Source organism: Salvelinus alpinus, chromosome 28 (genome assembly GCF_045679555.1).
Source record: "Salvelinus alpinus chromosome 28, SLU_Salpinus.1, whole genome shotgun sequence".
Classification (NCBI taxonomy): Eukaryota; Metazoa; Chordata; class Actinopteri; order Salmoniformes; family Salmonidae; genus Salvelinus; species Salvelinus alpinus.
Window position 1 is genome coordinate 36,173,353 of NC_092113.1, and position 21,236 is coordinate 36,194,588.

The following is a 21,236-nucleotide window of genomic DNA, read 5'->3' on the forward strand; positions in this document are numbered from 1 at the left end:
GTGCAGTTTCATACAGGGAAAAGAAACCATTATTAAAAAAAACATTCCTAATCCTTACAGTATTTGAGTCCTGTATTTTACTAAGCCAATCGTGTGTCTTCCTGTGATGTCATCTGTAGATCAGGAAGGTGACTGTAGAACATGTGTATGGAGGCTAAGATTTCTACCACCATTTACTTCTTCACATGTTCCAGAGGAAATAACTAAATGTATTTACCTTCATTTAACTAGGCCAGTCAGTTAAGAACAAATTCTTATTTTCAATGACGGCCTATGAACAGTGGGTTAACTGCCTTGTTCAGGGGCAGAACAACAGATTTTTACCTCAGTTCAGGGATTTGATCTTGCAACCTTCCGGTTACTAGTCCAACGCTCTAACCACTAGACTACCTGCTCTAACCACTAGGCTACCTTTCGTCTGAATAAAGCACCATGCAATTCCAGATCCTCCAGATGAAATGTAATAGCCCAGGAAGCTTGGCTAGGTTGGCACTGCTGTCTGTCTGCTAAAAAGGCTTTTGGGGGTTGTTCCAGTTTGAAACAGAGGTCACTTTTGAAACACTGTAGGGTGCTTCAGCACCATGCATTGATGACACGAGGCAGACTATTGTGTTGATATCGAGGAGACTTACCTCAGGCTACTGTAGCTGCAGTTTTTCAAGAATCCCTAAAAAACATAGTTCAACTATTTTACTGAAAGCATTGATTAGACTGACATTGAAGTGTATGGTTTGAGTCCTTCATACTGTAGCTCCTACCAGCACTGTTTGAAACTGTACATTGATTGACTGTCACTGACATCCACACACTGTATACAACATGGCAGGCTAGGCATTCAATGCTTATGTGCTATGAAGATTTAATACAGTCACCAACGGGTTAAGTGTTATCATTATATTCAAACAGATACTACGTAGGCCTACTCAGTTGGCATATTGGCCCCAGAGAAGGCCAGCTTTAAGCGCCAATGACATAACACAAAATTAAAGAAAATGACAATAACCGCTCCTCCAGCTAATGTATACAAATATACAAAAGGAAAAGTTCTTCAATGTCTTCAATTGTGATCAGAAAGCCAGTCGGTTCACATATAAACAACACACCATAAAACATCAAATATTTTCTGCTGCACCTCGTTGTATTGCAGTTGGCTGTTCACTGTTAGCTGATCCAGCCTTTACCAGGCATGAGTCGTCATATTGCTCCCGTAGTGAAAATAGGAGACAGCCTCCACATGTTGCAGGTAGCTTATAATGGCATGATTCTGATCATGATCAGTAGTTCAACATGAACGTTTGAGTATTAATAGTAATTTTTGGGCTTGAAGAAGTACATAGTAAAAACTCCCTCGGTGATGAGAAGATAATTTCATCATATAGCAGAAGGAATGTTGATGCGTTAATGATAGGCAGGTACATCAACAACAATTAATTCAAACCTCAAAGTGTAAAAATACTTTGCATAACAAAACCTCTTTTATATTCTCAAATCGTATCTTAAACATTTTTATGAGAAAAAAAAACTTTAAAAAATGAAGAAAAGCTATTTACAAGAAACTTAGGACTCGATTCAATCTGTGCTGCAGAAGTTCAGTGCTATAGCGACATTGAAATGTAAAAGTAATTTCCGATTGAGCCGGCATATGCAGCGTTTACTGTGAATGCAGTCTCCGCGAACGCGGGAACATTGCTTTTAAGTGTAAATCCCGCTAAAGCACTGAACTTCCCATCATGCACCAGTGAAGATGTCATGTTATGTAACAGTTCTTGTTTTTTCAAAATGTTTTCTCTTTTGAGTCTCTGCATTACTCAATAAATTATCACAGTACCACCAACGTGCGTCACACACACACATAAACAAACAAAACCTTCAAACACTCTCTCCCTTTTAACTGTTGTTTGAAAGTTCATTCTGCTTGTCCCACTGTCCCCTCTGCTATTAGCAATCTCCCACATTCATTCTGTCCGTCCCACTGTCCCCTCTGCTATTAGCAATCTCCCACATTCATTCTGTCTGTCCCACTGTCCCCTCTGCTATTAGCAATCTCCCACATTAATTTTGTCTGTCCCACTGTCCCCTCTGCTATTAGCAATCTCCCACATTCATTCTGTCCGTCCCACTGTCCCCTCTGCTATTAGCAATCTCCCACATTCATTCTGCTTGTCCCACTGTCCCCTCTGCTATTAGCAATCTCCCACATTCATTCTGTCTGTCCCACTGTCCCCTCTGCTATTAGCAATCTCCCACATTCATTCTGTCTGTCCCACTGTCCCCTCTGCTATTAGCAATCTCCCACATTCATTCTGTCCGTCCCACTGTCCCCTCTGCTATTAGCAATCTCCCACATTCATTCTGCTTGTCCCACTGTCCCCTCTGCTATTAGCAATCTCCCACATTCATTCTGTCCGTCCCACTGTCCCCTCTGCTATTAGCAATCTCCCACATTCATTCTGTCCGTCCCACTGTCCCCTCTGCTATTAGCAATCTCCCACATTCATTCTGTCCGTCCCACTGTCCCCTCTGCTATTAGCAATCTCCCACATTCATTCTGTCCGTCCCACTGTCCCCTCTGCTATTAGCAATCTCCCACATTCATTCTGCTTGTCCCACTGTCCCCTCTGCAATTAGCAATCTCCCACATTCATTCTGCCTGTCCCACTGTCCCCTCTGCTATTAGCAATCTCCCACATTCATTCTGTCTGTCCCATTGTCCCCTCTGCTATTAGCAATCTCCCACATTCATTCTGTCCGTCCCACTGTCCCCTCTGCTATTAGCAATCTCCCACATTCATTCTGCTTGTCCCACTGTCCCCTCTGCTATTAGCAATCTCCCACATTCATTCTGTCCGTCCCACTGTCCCCTCTGCTATTAGCAATCTCCCACATTCATTCTGTCCGTCCCACTGTCCCCTCTGCTATTAGCAATCTCCCACATTCATTCTGTCCGTCCCACTGTCCCCTCTGCTATTAGCAATCTCCCACATTCATTCTGTCCGTCCCACTGTCCCCTCTGCTATTAGCAATCTCCCACATTCATTCTGCTTGTCCCACTGTCCCCTCTGCAATTAGCAATCTCCCACATTCATTCTGTCCGTCCCACTGTCCCCTCTGCTATTAGCAATCTCCCACATTCATTCTGTCCGTCCCACTGTCCCCTCTGCTATTAGCAATCTCCCACATTCATTCTGCTTGTCCCACTGTCCCCTCTGCAATTAGCAATCTCCCACATTCATTCTGCTTGTCCCACTGTCCCCTCTGCTGTAAGCAATCTCCCACATTCATTCTGTCTGTCCCACTGTCCCCTCTGCTGTAAGCAATCTCCCACATTCATTCTGTCCGTCCCACTGTCCCCTCTGCAATTAGCAATCTCCCACATTCATTCTGTCCGTCCCACTGTCCCCTCTGCAATTAGCAATCTCCCACATTCATTCTGTCTGTCCCACTGTCCCCTCTGCTATTAGCAATCTCCCACATTCATTCTGTCTGTCCCACTGTCCCCTCTGCTATTAGCAATCTCCCACATTCATTCTGTCTGTCCCACTGTCCCCTCTGCTATTAGCAATCTCCCACATTCATTCTGTCTGTCCCACTGTCCCCTCTGCTGTAAGCAATCTCCCACATTCATTCACTCTCTCTCACAAACATTCTCTCTCTGTCTCTCCATGTGTCCTGTGGCGTGGCCTCAGTCTAGCAGGACCGGGAGGTCAATGTGCTCAGTTTGCGGATCGCACTGTCCTGCTGTTTCTTGGAAAGCGGTGGACTTTGATGTGTTTGGACAGGTGATCGCTGCGGGCAAACTTCTTCTCGCAGATGGGACACTGATAAGGCTTCACTCCAGAGTGAGAGCGCCGGTGTCTGGACAGTTCGTCTGACCTCGAAAACCTGAGACAGACAGACCCAGAGCACATCAGACAACCTATATCAGAGCCACGGTTTCCCATAACACCCTGAGGTAAAAGGCCCCCTCTCTCTGTCTGACTACACCAGTACACTCTATCCATATTATATCTCTACCCATATTTGATTTTAACACATGTGCACAGTAAAGTCCAACATGTCTATTTCTGGTCTTCACTCTGATTCCTGGGTAGCTTTCTGTTGGTAAGGTGTCCAGTCAGAACTAAAGGGTTAACTCATTACTGAGGTGTTAATTCCCAATGGTAACACATTGATTATAGTAATGTAAAGTAATCTTAAAACATTCCTTCAATACACACTCATCATGAATCATGAAGCAACTGTGCTATTGAGATAAATGACTAGAATCCCTGCATGGTAACATGGCCTTTCATCATGCAGTACACACATGCAGTACACACATGTAGTACACACATGCAGTACACACATGTAGTACACACATGCAGTACACACATGTAGTACACACATGTAGTACACACATGCAGTACACACATGCAGTACACACATGTAGTACACACATGCAGTACACACATACAGTACACACATGCAGTACACACATGCAGTACACACATGGAACAACAGGTGCTACACATGCATAACATGGTAGTGAAATGGTTAAGTATTACTAGGCCTCATTATCAACAGAGGATTTTCCTGTATGGCCAGAAGTGAACCAAAAAAACGATTCTCCCACTGTATTTAAAACGAACTGGTTCTGGGGATGTTACTCTGACATTAGGAAACCTCATCTACCTCTATTGTAATATTACATAGTATTCTACATCAGTACTACACAGCACTCGTTACAGCCCCAAGCTGATGGTGTGCTATAACATGTTGCCAGTAGCTTAGAATGGCATGATTCAAAATCAAATCAAATCACATATTATTGGTCACATACACATAATAAGCAGATGTTAGTGCGGTGTAGCAAAATGATCAGTAGGTCAACATGAACGTTTGAGTATTAATAGTAATTTTGGGGTTTGAAGAGGTATATAGTAAAAACTCCCTCGGTGATGAGAAGATAATTTCATCATATAGCAGAAGGAATGTTGATGCATTAATGATAGGCAGGAACATCAATAACAATTAATTCAAACCTCAAAGCGTAAAAATACTTTGCATAACAAAACCTTTTTAATATTCTCAAATCGTATCTAAAACATTTTTATGAGAGAAACCCCACCCCAAAAATAAGAAAGAAAAGATATTTACAAGACATGTAGGACTCTATTCAATCTGTGTTACATACTATGCTACTTCCATTCCAGGGGTGCAATTTTCACTGGGGACAGGGGGGGACATGTCCCCCCTACAATCTGAAATTGCATTTATCATTGGAATGTGATCATTGGAATGTTTTATCATTGAAATGTGATACAAAACGAGGCAACGGTGTGCTTTAGGACCATAGGAATGTCTCCAAGCGGTCGGGAAGGCTGTTTGGAGTTTTTATCCAATATTTTTATCCAATATTTATTTTTTTAATGCCCCCCCCACTTCTGAAACCAAAGCTGTGCCGTACTATACATGATGTGTCAGCACTCGCTATACCCCCAAGCTGAAACTGTGATATAACTCCTTCATGTTGAGACATGATGGCTACAGTTCATCTCTGACTGAAACAGCCTCACCCTATCTTTGTCTAAGCCAATAAGCAATACACGTGGGACAAGATTAACTGAACTAATTGTCTCTGCTATGTTAACATCCTGACACATCACTACTATCTCGCCCTGGAAGTTGATATGAAGTATGTCCCTGTATAAAATTGTTAGACAATGTTAGATGGCTGTTATATGAAACTGTTAGGCTATGTTAGATGGCTGTTATATGAAACTGTTAGGCTATGTTAGATGACTGTTATATGAAACTGTTAGGCTATGTTATATGGCTGTTATATGAAACTGTTAGGCTATGTTAGATGACTGTTATATGAAACTGTTAGGCTATGTTATATGACTGTTATATGAAACTGTTAGGCTATGTTAGATGACTGTTATATGAAACTGTTAGGCTATGTTAGATGGCTGTTATATGAAACTGTTAGGCTATGTTAGATGACTGTTATATGAAACTGTTAGGCTATGTTATATGACTGTTATATGAAACTGTTAGGCTATGTTAGATGACTGTTATATGAAACTGTTAGGCTATGTTAGATGGCTGTTATATGAAACTGTTAGGCTATGTTAGATGGCTGTTATATGAAACTGTTAGGCTATGTTAGATGACTGTTATATGAAACTGTTAGGCTATGTTATGTGGCTGTTATATGAAACTGTTAGGCTATGTTATGTGGCTGTTATATGAAACTGTTAGGCTATGTTAGATGACTGTTATATGAAACTGTTAGGCTATGTTATATGACTGTTATATGAAACTGTTAGGCTATGTTAGATGACTGTTATATGAAACTGTTAGGCTATGTTATGTGGCTGTTATATGAAACTGTTAGGCTATGTTATGTGGCTGTTATATGAAACTGTTAGGCTATGTTATGTGGCTGTTATATGAAACTGTTAGGCTATGTTAGATGACTGTTATATGAAACTGTTAGGCTATGTTAGATGACTGTTATATGAAACTGTTAGGCTATGTTATATGACTGTTATATGAAACTGTTAGGCTATGTTAGATGACTGTTATATGAAACTGTTAGGCTATGTTATGTGGCTGTTATATGAAACTGTTAGGCTATGTTATGTGGCTGTTATATGAAACTGTTAGGCTATGTTAGATGGCTGTTATATGAAACTGTTAGGCTATGTTATATGACTGTTATATGAAACTGTTAGGCTATGTTATGTGGCTGTTATATGAAACTGTTAGGCTATGTTAGATGGCTGTTATATGAAACTGTTAGGCTATGTTAGATGGCTGTTATATGAAACTGTTAGGCTATGTTATATGACTGTTATATGAAACTGTTAGGCTATGTTATGTGGCTGTTATATGAAACTGTTAGGCTATGTTATGTGGCTGTTATATGAAACTGTTAGGCTATGTTAGATGACTGTTATATGAAACTGTTAGGCTATGTTATATGACTGTTATATGAAACTGTTAGGCTATGTTATGTGGCTGTTATATGAAACTGTTAGGCTATGTTATGTGGCTGTTATATGAAACTGTTAGGCTATGTTAGATGACTGTTATATGAAACTGTTAGGCTATGTTAGATGACTGTTATATGAAACTGTTAGGCTATGTTAGATGACTGTTATATGAAACTGTTAGGCTATGTTATGTGGCTGTTATATGAAACTGTTAGGCTATGTTATGTGGCTGTTATATGAAACTGTTAGGCTATGTTAGATGGCTGTTATATGAAACTGTTAGGCTATGTTAGATGGCTGTTATATGAAACTGTTAGGCTATGTTATATGACTGTTATATGAAACTGTTAGGCTATGTTAGATGACTGTTATATGAAACTGTGTTATACGCAGCGGTTAGGGGATGACGGAGGTTAGGCTTATGAGAGCCTGGGTAAGGCTGTTTGTGGAGCCACTGTTGGGCAGGGTGGGATGCCCAGGTGTGTGGAGGGGAGCCTTGATGCCCCAGCTACAGCCTCCACAGCTTATTTAGGCTACACTCTGGCTCTGTTCGAGCTTGTTCCTGAACTCAGCCCTGAAGCATACAGTAATCACTGACAAGACGCTGGCAAGGACCAAAAGAAGGGGCGGTGGGACTTACTGTGGTGAATTACAAGAACTAAATGTATCCTAAACTCTTTCCTGTAAACATAATGTACAACAACACTAATGAATGATCACTTACAGATGTAAGTCAACAGGAAAGGACAGTGTTATTGTAACTCATGTAAGTCAAAATATTTTTAATTTATGAATTTATTTCACCTTTATTTAAGTAGGCAAGTCAGTTAAGAACAAATTCTTATTTACAATGACGGCCTACCAAAAGGCCTCCTGCGGTGACGGTGGCCTGGGATTAAAATAAATAAATACAATATAAATATAGGACAAAACACACATAACAACAAGAGAGACAACATAACACTACATGAAGAGAGACCTAAGACAATAACATAGCAAGGCATCAACACATGACAACACAGCATGGTAGCAACACAACAAAACAACAACATGGTAGCAACACAACATGGTAGCAGCACAAAACATGGTACAAACATTATTAGGCACAGACAACAGCACAAATGGCAAGAAGGTAGAGGCAACAATACATTACACAAAGCAGCCACAACTGTCAGTAAGAATGTCCATGATTGAGTCTTTGAATGAAGAGATAAAACTGTCCAGTTTGAGTGTTTGTTGTAGCTCGTTCCAGTCGCTAGCTGCAGCAAACTGAAAAGAGGAGCGGCAGGGTAGCCTAGTGGTTAGAGAGTTGGACTAGTAACCAAAAGGTAGCAAGTTCCAATCCCCGAACAGGCAGTTAACTCGCTGTTCCTAGGCCGTCATTGAAAATAAGAATTTGTTCTTAACTGACTTGCCTAGTTAAATAAAATAAAAAACGCAGGGATGTGTGTGCATTGGGGACCTTTAACAGAATGTGACTGGCAGAACGGGTGTTGTATGTGGAGGATGAGGGCTGCAGTAGATATCTCAGATAGGGGGAAGTGAGGCCTAAGAGGGTCTAATAAATAAGCATCAACCAGTGGGTCTTGCGACAGGTATACAGAGGTATACAGAGGCAACCAGGTAGCGACAGTGTTACTGTAACTAATGTAAGTCAACAGGTAGCGACAGTGTTACTGTAACTAATGTAAGTCAACAGGTAGCGACAGTGTTACTGTAACTAATGTAAGTCAACAGGTAGCGACAGTGTTACTGTAACTAATGTAAGTCAACAGGTAGCGACAGTGTTACTGTAACTAATGTAAGTCAACAGGTAGCGACAGTGTTACTGTAACTAATGTAAGTCAACAGGTAGCGACAGTGTTACTGTAACTAATGTAAGTCAACAGGTAGCGACAGTGTTACTGTAACTAATGTAAGTCAACAGGTAGCGACAGTGTTACTGTAACTAATGTAAGTCAACAGGTAGCGACAGTGTTACTGTAACTAATGTAAGTCAACAGGTAGTGACAGTGTTACTGTAACTAATGTAAGTCAACAGGTAGTGACAGTGTTACTGTAACTAATGTAAGTCAACAGGTAGCGACAGTGTTACTGTAACTAATGTAAGTCAACAGGTAGCGACAGTGTTACTGTAACTAATGTAAGTCAACAGGTAGCGACAGTGTTACTGTAACTAATGTAAGTCAACAGGTAGCGACAGTGTTACTGCATAAGAGCTTCCAATTCCACACAACGATCCAGCTCTCCGGACCTTCATGAAGCTACTATTGCAGAATACAGTAAGCAGCAATCATAAAGCACTTGAAGTTCCAAGTTCGAAGAATGGACAATAAGGAATATCATTATATCTTGTTTAAAAATATATATTTTTGTATTTACTGTAAGGTGAACAGGGTTCAAAAACAAATCTACAGTCCACTAGAAACCCCATATCAATGTTCCCATTTAGGTCTTTACCCAGTGTGAACGTGTTTGTGTCTACCTACACTTGCCTGTATGCATGCATGTGGGTATGCATTGTGTATGTATTATGTACATGTGGGTATGCATTGTGTATGTATTATGTACATGTGGGTATGCATTGTGTATGTATTATGTACATGTGGGTATGCATTGTGTATGTATTATGTACATGTGGGTATGCATTGTGTATGTATTATGTACATGTGGGTATGCATTGTGTATGTATCTTCCGGCGCCGAAAAGAGATGGCTGCCTCGCTTCGTGTTCCTTGGAAAATATGCAGTATTTTGTTTTTTTACGTGTTATTTCTTACATCGGTACCCCGGGTAATCTTAGGTTTCATTACATACAGTCGGGAGGAACTACTGAATATACGATTAACGTCAACTCATCATCGTTCCTACCAGGAATATGACTTTCCCGAAACGGATCCAGTGTTTTGCCTTCCACACAATACAATGGATCTGATCCCAGCCGGCGACCCTGTGCGACGCCGAAAAAGGGGAAAACGTGGCGGTCTCGTGGTCAGGCTTCGGAGACGGGCACATCGCGCTCCACTCCCTAGCATACTACTCGCCAATGTCCAGTCTCTTGACAATAAGGTTGATGAAATCCGAGCACGGGTAGCATTCCAGAGAGACATCAGGGATTGCAACGTGCTCTGCTTCACGGAAACATGGCTAACTCAAGGGACGCTAACGGAGTCGGTGCAGCCAGCTGGTTTCTTCATGCATCGCGCCGACAGAAACAAACATCTTTCCGGTAAGAAGAGGGGCGGGGGGGTATGCCTTATGATTAACGAGAAGTGGTGTGATCATCATAACAACACACAAGAACTCAAGTCGTTCTGTTCACCTGATCTAGAACTCCTCACAATCAAATGTCGACCGCATTATCTACCAAGGGAATTCTCGTCAATCATAATCACAGCCGTATACATTCCCCCCCAAGCAGACACATCGATGGCCCTGAACGAACTTTATCTGACTCTTTGTAAACTGGAAACCACACACCCTGAGGCTGCATTCATCGTAGCTGGGGATTTTAACAAGGCTAATCTAAAAACAAAACTCCCTAAATTCTATCAGCATATCGATTGTGCTACCAGGGCTGGAAAAACACTAGACCATTGTTATACTAATTTCCGCGACGCTTATAAGGCCCTCCCCCGCCCCCCTTTCGGAAAAGCTGACCACGACTCCATTTTGTTGATTCCAGCCTACAAACAAAAACTCAAGCAACAAGCTCCCGCGCTCAGGTCTGTTCAACGCTGGTCCGACCAATCTGAATCCACGCTTCAAGACTGCTTCGATCACGCGGATTGGAATATGTTCCGCATCGCGTCCAACAACAATATTGACGAATATGCTGATTCGGTGAGCGAGTTCATTAGGAAGTGCATTGACGATGTCGTACCCACAGCAACGATAAAAACATTCCCAAACCAGAAACCGTGGATTGACGGCAGCATTCGCGTGAAACTGAAAGCGCGAACCACTGCTTTTAACCAGGGCAAGGTGACCGGAAGCATGACCGAATACAAACAGTGTAGCTATTCTCTCCGCAAGGCAATCAAACAGGCTAAGTCTCAGTACAGAGACAAAATCGAGTCGAAATTCAACAGCTCAGACACAAGAGGTATGTGGCAGGGTCTACAGTCAATCACGGATTACAAAAAGAAAACCAGCCCCGTCGAGGACCAGGATGTCTTGCTCCCAGACAGGCTAAACAACTTTTTTGCCCGCTTTGAGGACAATACAGTGCCACTGACACGGCCCCCTACCAAAACCTGCGGGCTCTCCTTCACTGCAGCCGAGGTGAGTAAAACATTTAAACGTGTTAACCCTCGCAAGGCTGCAGGCCCAGACGGCATTCCCAGCCGCGTCCTCAGAGCATGCGCAGACCAGCTGGCTGGTGTGTTTACGGACATATTCAATCAATCCTTATCCCAGTCTGCTGTTCCCACATGCTTCAAGAGGGCCACCATTGTTCCTGTTCCCAAGAAAGCTAAGGTAACTGAGCTAAACGACTACCGCCCCGTAGCACTCACTTCCGTCATCATGAAGTGCTTTGAGAGACTAGTCACTATTGTAAAGTGGCTGTTCCACTGGATGTCATTAGGTGAATGCACCAATTTGTAAGTCGCTCTGGATAAGAGCGTCTGCTAAATGACTTAAATGTAAAATGTAAATGTAGTCAAGGACCATATCACCTCCACCCTACCGGACACCCTAGACCCACTCCAATTTGCTTACCGACCCAATAGGTCCACAGACGACGCAATCGCAACCACACTGCACACTGCCCTAACCCATCTGGACAAGAGGAATACCCATGTGAGAATGCTGTTCATCGATTACAGCTCAGCATTTAACACCATAGTACCCTCCAAACTCGTCATCAAGCTCGAGACCCTGGGTCTCGACCCCGCCCTGTGCAACTGGGTCCTGGACTTCCTGACGGGCCGCCCCCAGGTGGTGAGGGTAGGTAACAACATCTCCACCCCGCTGATCCTCAACACTGGGGCCCCACAAGGGTGCGTTCTGAGCCCTCTCCTGTACTCCCTGTTCACCCACGACTGCGTGGCCATGCACGCCTCCAACTCAATCATCAAGTTTGCGGATGACACTACAGTGGTAGGCTTGATCACCAACAACGACGAGACGGCCTACAGGGAGGAGGTGAGGGCCCTCGGAGTGTGGTGTCAGGAAAATAACCTCATACTCAACGTCAACAAAACAAAGGAGATGATTGTGGACTTCAGGAAACAGCAGAGGGAGCACCCCCCTATCCACATCGACGGGTCAGTAGTGGAGAAGGTGGAAAGTTTTAAGTTCCTCGGTGTACACATCACGGACAAACTGAACTGGTCCACCCACACAGACAGCGTTGTGAAGAAGGCGCAGCAGCGCCTCTTCAACCTCAGGAGGCTGAAGAAATTCGGCTTGTCACCAAAAGCACTCACAAACTTCTACAGATGCACAATCGAGAGCATCCTGTCGGGCTGTATCACCGCCTGGTACGGCAACTGCTCCGCCCACAACCGTAAGGCTCTCCAGAGGGTAGTGAGGTCTGCAGAACGCATCACCAGGGGCAAACTACCTGCCCTCCAGGACACCTACACCACCCGATGTCACAGGAAGGCCATAAAGATCATCAAGGACAACAACCACCCAAGCCACTGCCTGTTCACCCCGCTATCATCCAGAAGGCGAGGTCAGTACAGGTGCATCAAAGCAGGGACCGAGAGACTGAAAAACAGCTTCTATCTCAAGGCCATCAGACTGTTAAACAGCCACCACTAACATTTAGCGGCCGCTGCCAACATACTGACTCAACTCCAGCCACTTTAAAAATGGGAATTGATGGAAATTATGTAAAAATGTACCACTAGCCACTTTAAGCAATGCCACTTAATACAATGTTTACATACCCTACATTACCCATCTCATATGTATATATACTGTACTCTATATCATCTACTGCATCTTGCCATCTTTATGCAATACATGTACCACTAGCCACTTTAAACTATGCCACTTTATGTTTACATACCCTACAGTACTCATCTCATATGTATATACCGTACTCTATACCATCTACTGCATCTGCCATGCCGTTCTGTACCACCACTCATTCATATATCTTTATGTACATATTCTTTATCCCTTTACACTTGTGTGTGTGTGTAAGGTAGTAGTGTGGAATTGTTAGGTTAGATTACTGTTGGTTATTACTGCATTGTCGGAACTAGAAGCACAAGCATTTCGCTACACTCGCATTAACATCTGCTAACCATGTGTATGTGACTAATAAAATTTGATTTGATTTGATTTGATTTGATTTGATTTATTATGTACATGTGGGTATGCATTGTGTATGTATTATGTACATGTGGGTATGCATTGTGTATGTATTATGTACATGTGGGTATGCATTGTGTATGTATTATGTACATGTGGGTATGCATTGTGTATGTATTATGTACATGTGGGTATGCATTACGTGTGTGAGGAGATTGGAGATGCCAGAGGAATGGCAGCTGTACAGTAAATGTGTCATTTGTTTTTTATGGGCATGATGAGAATCAGAGGAATGTCAGAAACACTTTATTTCGTTACAACACAAGGCACTCAAATGACAGATGGCTGGAGGTGCATATTTCCCAAGCTCACTTCCATTTCCTGACAAGGAGGAGAGGAGGAGGAGGTGGAGGCAGAGGAGGGAGGAGGAGCGAGGGTCCCTCAGACAGAGAGCAGTTTCTGAAGGCCACACTGTGCCCTGTGGGATGGCGAGGGGGGATACCACATGCACAGGGCAGTCATGTGTTGGGGCTAACCCAGGTCACTGTGATAAGACCACAGGACTGCTGAGCACTGCCAATCTTATCGGACTAGAGACCTTCTCACCAGCTGTTCCCACGAGCACACTGAGCTTTTTATGTTTAGTTGTGCAACCACATTGGGTGGAGAGGTCAGGGAGATGGGGAATGAATAATATGGGACAAATCCATGCTTTATGCTTGCTGAGTAAGTGGAAACAGAGAAACAAACTCCTTTGGCCCACTAATATATCATGGATAATAATCAAATTAGTATGCAGTAAAGTCATTCATTATGCCATAAAGTTAGTGCTGCTACCAAAACTTTGAACTAGATTCTGCAAGAGTTTAACTGAGTGCAGATGGAGAGCAAACAGAGAGACAGCTAGAGGGGGCAAAGTCTGCCCACACTTCAAAGGCCTTATCTAATCTCAAACTCTGCAATAGAAGAAAACACAGAGATATGGAGCCAACGAGAGAGCATGAGAGGGGAGGAGAGCATTCATTATGAGGGACACTAATCATTTTAGTTCTCCATCACATCTAATTGAGCTGACGCACAACTTGGAAAATTAATTATATTTTTCTCAAAAAATGTATATCTGTGTTTTGCAGAGCAGCTGGTGGGATTGGCTTTGAATGGCTTTGTATCTCTCTATGATAATATCAGCCAGCGAAGGAAGTTGATAACCCTGTTAACCTCTGGAAGGAATCAATGCATCTCAGATAATCCAACCCCAGTCAACAGAGATAGTTGTATACTCTGTGGCTTCTCCAACTAAAACCTGGACTGCTATTGCCAAATCGTCATACATTGTTGGACCATCACAGCTTAACATCCCCTGTTGCACTCACTGACTGTCACTGCCGTGTATGTAGTCACATGAATAACCACACATTTAGTAGACCTATGAGCTCCTCTGACTCTAACATAACCTACACAGTGTCTTGAACCCACTCACCTCCATCCACAGCCAGGCCAGGTGCAGGCGAAGGGCTTTTCCCCTGTGTGCCTCCTCAGGTGGGCCTTCAGGTGGCTGCTCTTGGTGTACATTTTGGCACAGCCAGGGAAAGTGCACTTATGCATTTTTATAAGGTCCGTAACCGAGCTTTTCTGGAACTTCTGTCCTCCCACCAGGATCCCTGCAGCCTGGCCACCTGCAAGCCCACTCTCCCTGAGACCCAGGGGCTTGGCGGCGATGGGTACGGGTGCGATGCGCACAAATTTGGAAGATGTACCATTGAGATTAGCTGGAGACACCAGCTGGGGCACCAGGGCAAACGTCTGGCCCTGGATGTTGACCAGGAGCTGGGCGATTTTGATGTCTGAGGAGGGCAGGGTGGTCTGCGGTGGTACTGGTGTTGGTATCACACCTGGGCTGGGCTCTTGCTTAATCTGGATTGGTTGAATCTGCAAGATGACAGGCGTCAAGCCGGACCCCTCCCCCGAGGCTGGTGTTTCAGCAGGTTCCTCCTGTTTAATCCCACTACAACCGTTGGAATGTGTTGTTGTGGATGTTGCTGTGTATTTGGTCTCTGTGGTGGGGACAGTAGCCCTGGCAACAGGTACTGACTGCTCTAGCCCAGGTTCTAACCCTGTCACCTGACTGTCTACATCCAACATCCCTCCCTCACTAGCCTCCTTCTTCAACGTCACCACCTCCATATTCTCCTCCAGGAACTCCTCTATCTCCTCCAGGGTGGGCTGAAACAGCAGCCCCACATGACCCTCCAGGTCCACTGGGAACACAGGGAACTCAAAGCACTCCTCTTTGGTTGGCTGAAACAGGCGGTCCGTCTTCCACTCCCATGCTAAACCCCTGGGGAGGATGGGTGGTACTGAGGGAGATAGAGTGGGAGTAACTCCACTTCCAAGGGTGGCCTGGGAGAGCAGGAAGTCCAGGAGACCATCCTGGCTCTCTCCACTGCTGCTGCTGCTGCCGTAGCTGGAACCCAGCACCTGGGACTCAGGGCTGGAGCAGGAGCGAGGGCTGGACGAGTCACTCAGGTCGTCCTCTGAAAACGGGGAGGGCACTGCCTGGTATACACCTGTGTCTATCACCATGTCCGATTCGTGATGTTCAGCAGGAAAGCTGGCGTAATACAGGAAGGTCCCCTCTCCTACCGGCAAGTTATCCACCATTCCTGACCTGAGCCAGTCACCTGAGCAAGTCACCTGAGCCAGTCACAGCTCTGCTAGCTCCACTTGGTTTATACTAGTTATGAGTGTATGATTCAGTTTCTCCTCTTCTCCCTAGAAAACAGGAATAGATGTCCATCATGTGTACAAAATGGCATGGCAATAGAGAAAATAATGAATGAGAGTATGAGAGGGAGAGAGAGTAAGAGAGGGAGAGAGAGTAAGAGAGAGAGTGAGAGAGAGAGCGAGAGAGAGAGAGAAATGAGAGAGATGAGAGAGAGATGTACATTGCACATTTGTACATTGTTACAACACTGTATATATATATATATAATATGACATTTGTAATGTCTTTATTCTTTTGGAACTTCTGTGAGTGTAATGTTTACTGTTCATTTTATTGTTTATTTCACTTTTGTATATTATCTACCTCACTTGCTTTGGCAATGTTAATATATGTTTCCCATGCCAATAAAGCCCCCTGAATTGAATTGAGAGAGTAAGAGAGAGCGTAAGAGAGGGAGTGAGAGTAAGAGAGATAGAGGGATAGAGAGTAAGAGGGAGAGAGAGTGTGAGAGAGAGAGTAAGAGAGACAGAGGGAGAGAGAGTAAGAAAGGGAGAGAGAGGGAGAGAGAGTGTGAGAGAGAGTAAGAGAGAGAAAGATAGAGAGTAAGAGAGAGAGAGAGAGTAAGAGGGAGAGAAAGAGAGAGAGAGTAAGAGAGAGTGTAAGAGAGAAAGAGTAAGAGAGATAGAAAAAAAGGGAGAGAGAGGGAGAGAGAGAGAGTAAGAGAGAGAGAGAGTAAGAGAGATAGAGGGAGAGAGAGAGAGAGAGAGGGTAAGAGAGCAATAGTGTGTAAGAGAGAGAGAGAGAGAGAGTAAGAGAGAGAAAGAGAGAGAGAGTAAGAGAGAGTAAGAGAGAGTGTAAGAGAGAGAGAGTAAGAGAGAGAAAGAGACTAAGAGAGAGAGAGAGTAAGAGAGAGAGAGTAAGAGAGGGTAAGAGAGACTAAGAGAGAGAGAGAGTAAGAGAGACTAAGAGAGACTAAGAGAGAGAGAGTAAGAGAGAGAAAGAGAGAGAAAGAGACTAAGAAGGAGAGAGTAAGAGAGACTAAGAGAAAGAGAGTAAGAGAGAGAGAGAGAGAGTTAGAGAGAGAAAGAGAGAGAGAGAGTAAGAGAGAGAGAGAGGTAATGTTATCCTCCATTATAAGATAATAAATAACTCAAAATAACTCGAGTCAAGAGGATAAAACTAAATAAAACAGTTATATAACACTGCCCCCTGCACCACAGCACGAGCCTGCCTGAGGGTTTAAACAGTAAATACCAACGTGGCTTGCAGGGGGTTCAATTGCATTCTTGAAACCTTCAGTTTGGGCATGCAACACTGCCACTGGAGGAGAAGAGCTGTCAATATGTAACTCATGGTCAGCACGAATCTATTGTAACTACCTACTACTATAACCGTTTTGGATAAAGAAGTAGCCTAAACAATGAATACATTCGTTATTTTATATCACTTTAAAATGTATAGTAGCTCTGGGGCATCACGTGTGAAGGAGGAATTTCCAGACTGCGTTTCCACTGCACGTTGACTTACCGTCATAAACCAAAGTCGAAAATAGATGACCGACTGCAATTGTCAAAGTTTTTCGTCTAGATATTCATCATTCAATAATACTGTAAAAGTAAGACTAATTCCTATGGGCTACAAGGCAGGCAACAGCTGCTGTCGACCTAACCTGTCATCGGCTTCAAATAATAGGCTTAACCACATATTTCAGTGCATTTTATTATCATGTGATTCCTTCAATAAGCTTAAGGGACATGATAAGTAAGGATTCACATGGTCTATTTTATCTTCCAAGTAATATTCGCTTGGGATTTTCCTTGGTAAAATGTAGGAAAAAATAGTTTGTAAAATCGAAGAGATTTTCTTGGCATTGATTATCTTCCATTGATTTAGTTCGTTATAAAAACGTACGTGTATTACATTGTAATACATGTGGATGCTTGAATGCATAAACTAGTTGAGCGCCCCCCCCCCCCGTCCAGTTTTCATTGATTTTGACGGAGAATAACCTGAAGATGAAAAAGCGTTGACTCACTATGCTAGAAACAGTTTGAATGGATCGGGCTGGGAGCATTTACCTACTGTCATACCACACATTGTTTGGATGAAGAAAAAAAAAACATTTAAAAATACGTAGCAGATAAAATGTTAACAAATCGACAACTACGGTGTAGGAAATTTCTAAGAGATTTACATTGTAACCACATTGATAACATGTAACGGTCTCTCTCATTCCCTCTCGGTAAACACGGTTTTTATAGTTTCATCCAATCATTTATGCATCTAAAATATATCCAAAACAGTGCCCCTTTGGTGTGCATGTCCACTGTGAAAATATGTGCCTATGCTATACATAATATGAGCGTATATCGTCATCAGCCTATTTATTGTAGCAGTTTTCCCCCAACTGTGTGCGCTGTATGCAGAAAGCATGTCGCACCATGCGTCCAATCGACGTAAACATGTTATTGTGCAGTGTGCTGCCGGAGGGAGCGCGCAACGGGGCGCACGCACCAATGCCTTTCTGCCATCGCTTCCTATGTGAAACACTTTTCACGGTATAGTTTATGCACCAACCTTTATGTATCGAGAGAATGTTAGTCCTTTCACCTGAAGTAAGTGAAAAATGATCCGTTGGTGAGATGATGTCAATAGTCAATCAAGAGCGTTGTGGATAAGCCCTTGAGACGAGCTTCTCATCGCAATGCCGATCCGTAGGGCGGGTGCTACGATCTACCGTAGTAGTAGTAGTAGTAATAGTAGCAGTACACTACCGTCACATGATTGGTGCTGTGTAGTTTATAAGTAATTAGGGGTTGGGTTATGAAGGCTCGTCTGCTCTGCGCTTCGTATTGGCTGACAACATTTGGAGGCTGGACTCGATGTTTTGTCGTTTATGGACTCACTAAAGACAGACAGACAGACAGACACTGCAATTACATGAATTCCCTCTCATCCTCCCGTAGCTAAAACGCAATGGAGACTGGGTAACTTTGATGCAATCATAGTGAATGCCACATTCATAGACATGTATTTAATTATAGTATAACATTTTAAATTAGAATATGACATGTGTGTTTGTGTCTAAAATGTTTGTGCTCCATAAAATCAATGTAATCTAGCAGATATGGTCATGGGTCATTAGTACCTTTTAAAGTGCTCCCTGACTGCTCAGAGACACGCTTAAAGCTCAGTCCAAAGGTATAACACTAAAGGAAGCATATGAGGCAGGCTACACTCCGCAGCGGCCGGTCTATACAGGCAGGCTACACTCCGCAGCGGCCGGTCTATACAGGCAGGCTACACTCCGCAGCGGCAGGTCTATACAGGCAGGCTACACTCCGCAGCGGCCGGTCTATACAGGCAGGCTACACTCCGCAGCGGCCGGTCTATACAGGCAGGCTACACTCCGCAGCGGCCGGTCTATACAGGCAGGCTACACTCCGCAGCGGCCGGTCTATACAGGTTTCTCCTGATTAGTTAACCAGCTAATGGTATCTTCAGGGCGTACTAGATTACCGAATAAACATGGCAGTAAAAGTCTCCCACTAGTCATTCTTTCTCCCACTAAATACGCTGTTTTGGACTGATAAAGGAATATGTTGTTGTTTCAGTAGCTTAAGGGGGTTAGTGTGGTAATATACAATCCTGGTGCCCCGTCCCAAAATGAAGCTTTAGCCTGTTGATGCCAGGCTGAGGGAAGCTTTAGTCTGTTGATGTCAGGCCAGGCTGAGGGAAGCTTTCGCCTGTTGTTGCCAGGCCAGGCTGAGGGAAGCTTTAGCCTGTTGATGTCAGGCCAGGCTGAGGGAAGCTTTCGCCTGTTGTTGCCAGGCCAGGCTGAGGGAAGCTTTAGCTTGTTGATGTCAGGCCAGGCTGAGGGAAGCTTTCGCCTGTTGTTGCCAGGCCAGGCTCAGGGAAGCTTTCGCCTGTTGATGCCAGGCCACGCTGAGGTGTTGGTCTCTAAGCTGCTAAATTAAGGCATTTTTCTAAGAACTAGAGGACAGTTAAGGGTAGCAGGACACTTGACTTCACCCTGAGACAGACACTCCAGCTCTAGGACGGATTGCTGTCAAGAGGTCTCACTACCAACAAAACAGTGTCAAATGTAGTACCAAAACATCCCAGGGAGACCGAGAGCCCCTGAGAATTATGCAACGTTCTCTCTAACGCACATGTAACACAACACAGCCCATCCTGGCTCTCCTCTCTGCCCCCCTCTGTCTAATGCACATATAAACACAACACAGCCCATCCTGGCTCTCCTCTCTGCCCCCCTCTGTCTAATGCACATATAAACACAACACAGCCCATCCTGGCTCTCCTCTCTGCCCCCCTCTGTCTAATGCACATGTAACACAACACAGCCCATCCTGGCTCTCCTCTCTGCCCCCCTCTGTCTAATGCACATGTAACACAACACAGCCCATCCTGGCTCTCCTCTCTGCCCCCCTCTGTCTAATGCACATATAAACACAACACAGCCCATCCTGGCTCTCCTCTCTGCCCCCCTCTGTCTAATGCACATATAAACACAACACAGCCCATCCTGGCTCTCCTCTCTGCCCCCCTCTGTCTAATGCACATGTAACACAACACAGCCCATCCTGGCTCTCCTCTCTGCCCCCCTCTGTCTAATGCACATGTAAACACAACACAGCCCATCCTGGCTCTCCTCTCTGCCCCCCTCTGTCTAATGCACATGTAACACAACACAGCCCATCCTGGCTCTCCTCTCTGCCCCCCTCTGTCTAATGCACATGTAACACAACACAGCCCATCCTGGCTCTCCTCTCTGCCCCCCTCTGTCTAATGCACATGTAACACAACACAGCCCATCCTGGCTCTCCTCTCTGCCCCCTCAGTCTAATACACTTATTAGACAGCTTAGTGGGCTTTTGTTACATCGGACTGTCTCATCCTCTTCAGTGGATTAGGCCCTCACCTTTTGCCTACTTCCGTACATGTTGGTGGGGGATATATATTTTCACCGACTCTGTGTTCACTTTTACACTATTGGATTTGTGAAAATGTGGTATTTTAATTGAATGGATGAATGCATTTACTTATTGAATGGACAGTGAAATGTTTGTACGGTATAAAAGGCATTTGAAATAAAGTCAAATCTATTTATTTAATTTTTAATGTGATTCCTTTGGAGCACTTAGGAAGATGGTTTATGATAGCAGAATTGTACACACACACACACACACACACACACACACACACACACACACACACACACACACACACACACACACACAC

At 44.0% G+C, this 21,236-nt stretch overlaps 1 protein-coding gene across 2 annotated transcripts; it reads right to left on the bottom strand.

The window, feature by feature from the left end:
- Positions 1-2,900: 2,900 nt before the first annotated feature.
- LOC139557779 (Krueppel-like factor 15) lies at positions 2,901-18,716 on the bottom strand. Of its 2 annotated transcripts, none has more exons than XM_071372955.1 (3): positions 18,585-18,716; positions 14,730-16,021; positions 2,901-3,882 (listed from the first exon to the last, which is right to left on the bottom strand). In XM_071372955.1, the coding sequence occupies exons 2-3, from the start codon at positions 15,908-15,910 to the stop codon at positions 3,714-3,716; spliced, it is 1,350 nt and encodes a 449-aa protein (XP_071229056.1). In that variant the 5' UTR covers positions 15,911-16,021; positions 18,585-18,716; the 3' UTR covers positions 2,901-3,713. The 2 variants fall into 2 exon arrangements, with proteins under 2 accessions (XP_071229056.1, XP_071229055.1); XM_071372954.1 differs by having other exon boundaries at positions 2,902-3,882; positions 18,552-18,716.
- Between the last annotated feature and the right edge of the window lie 2,520 nt (positions 18,717-21,236).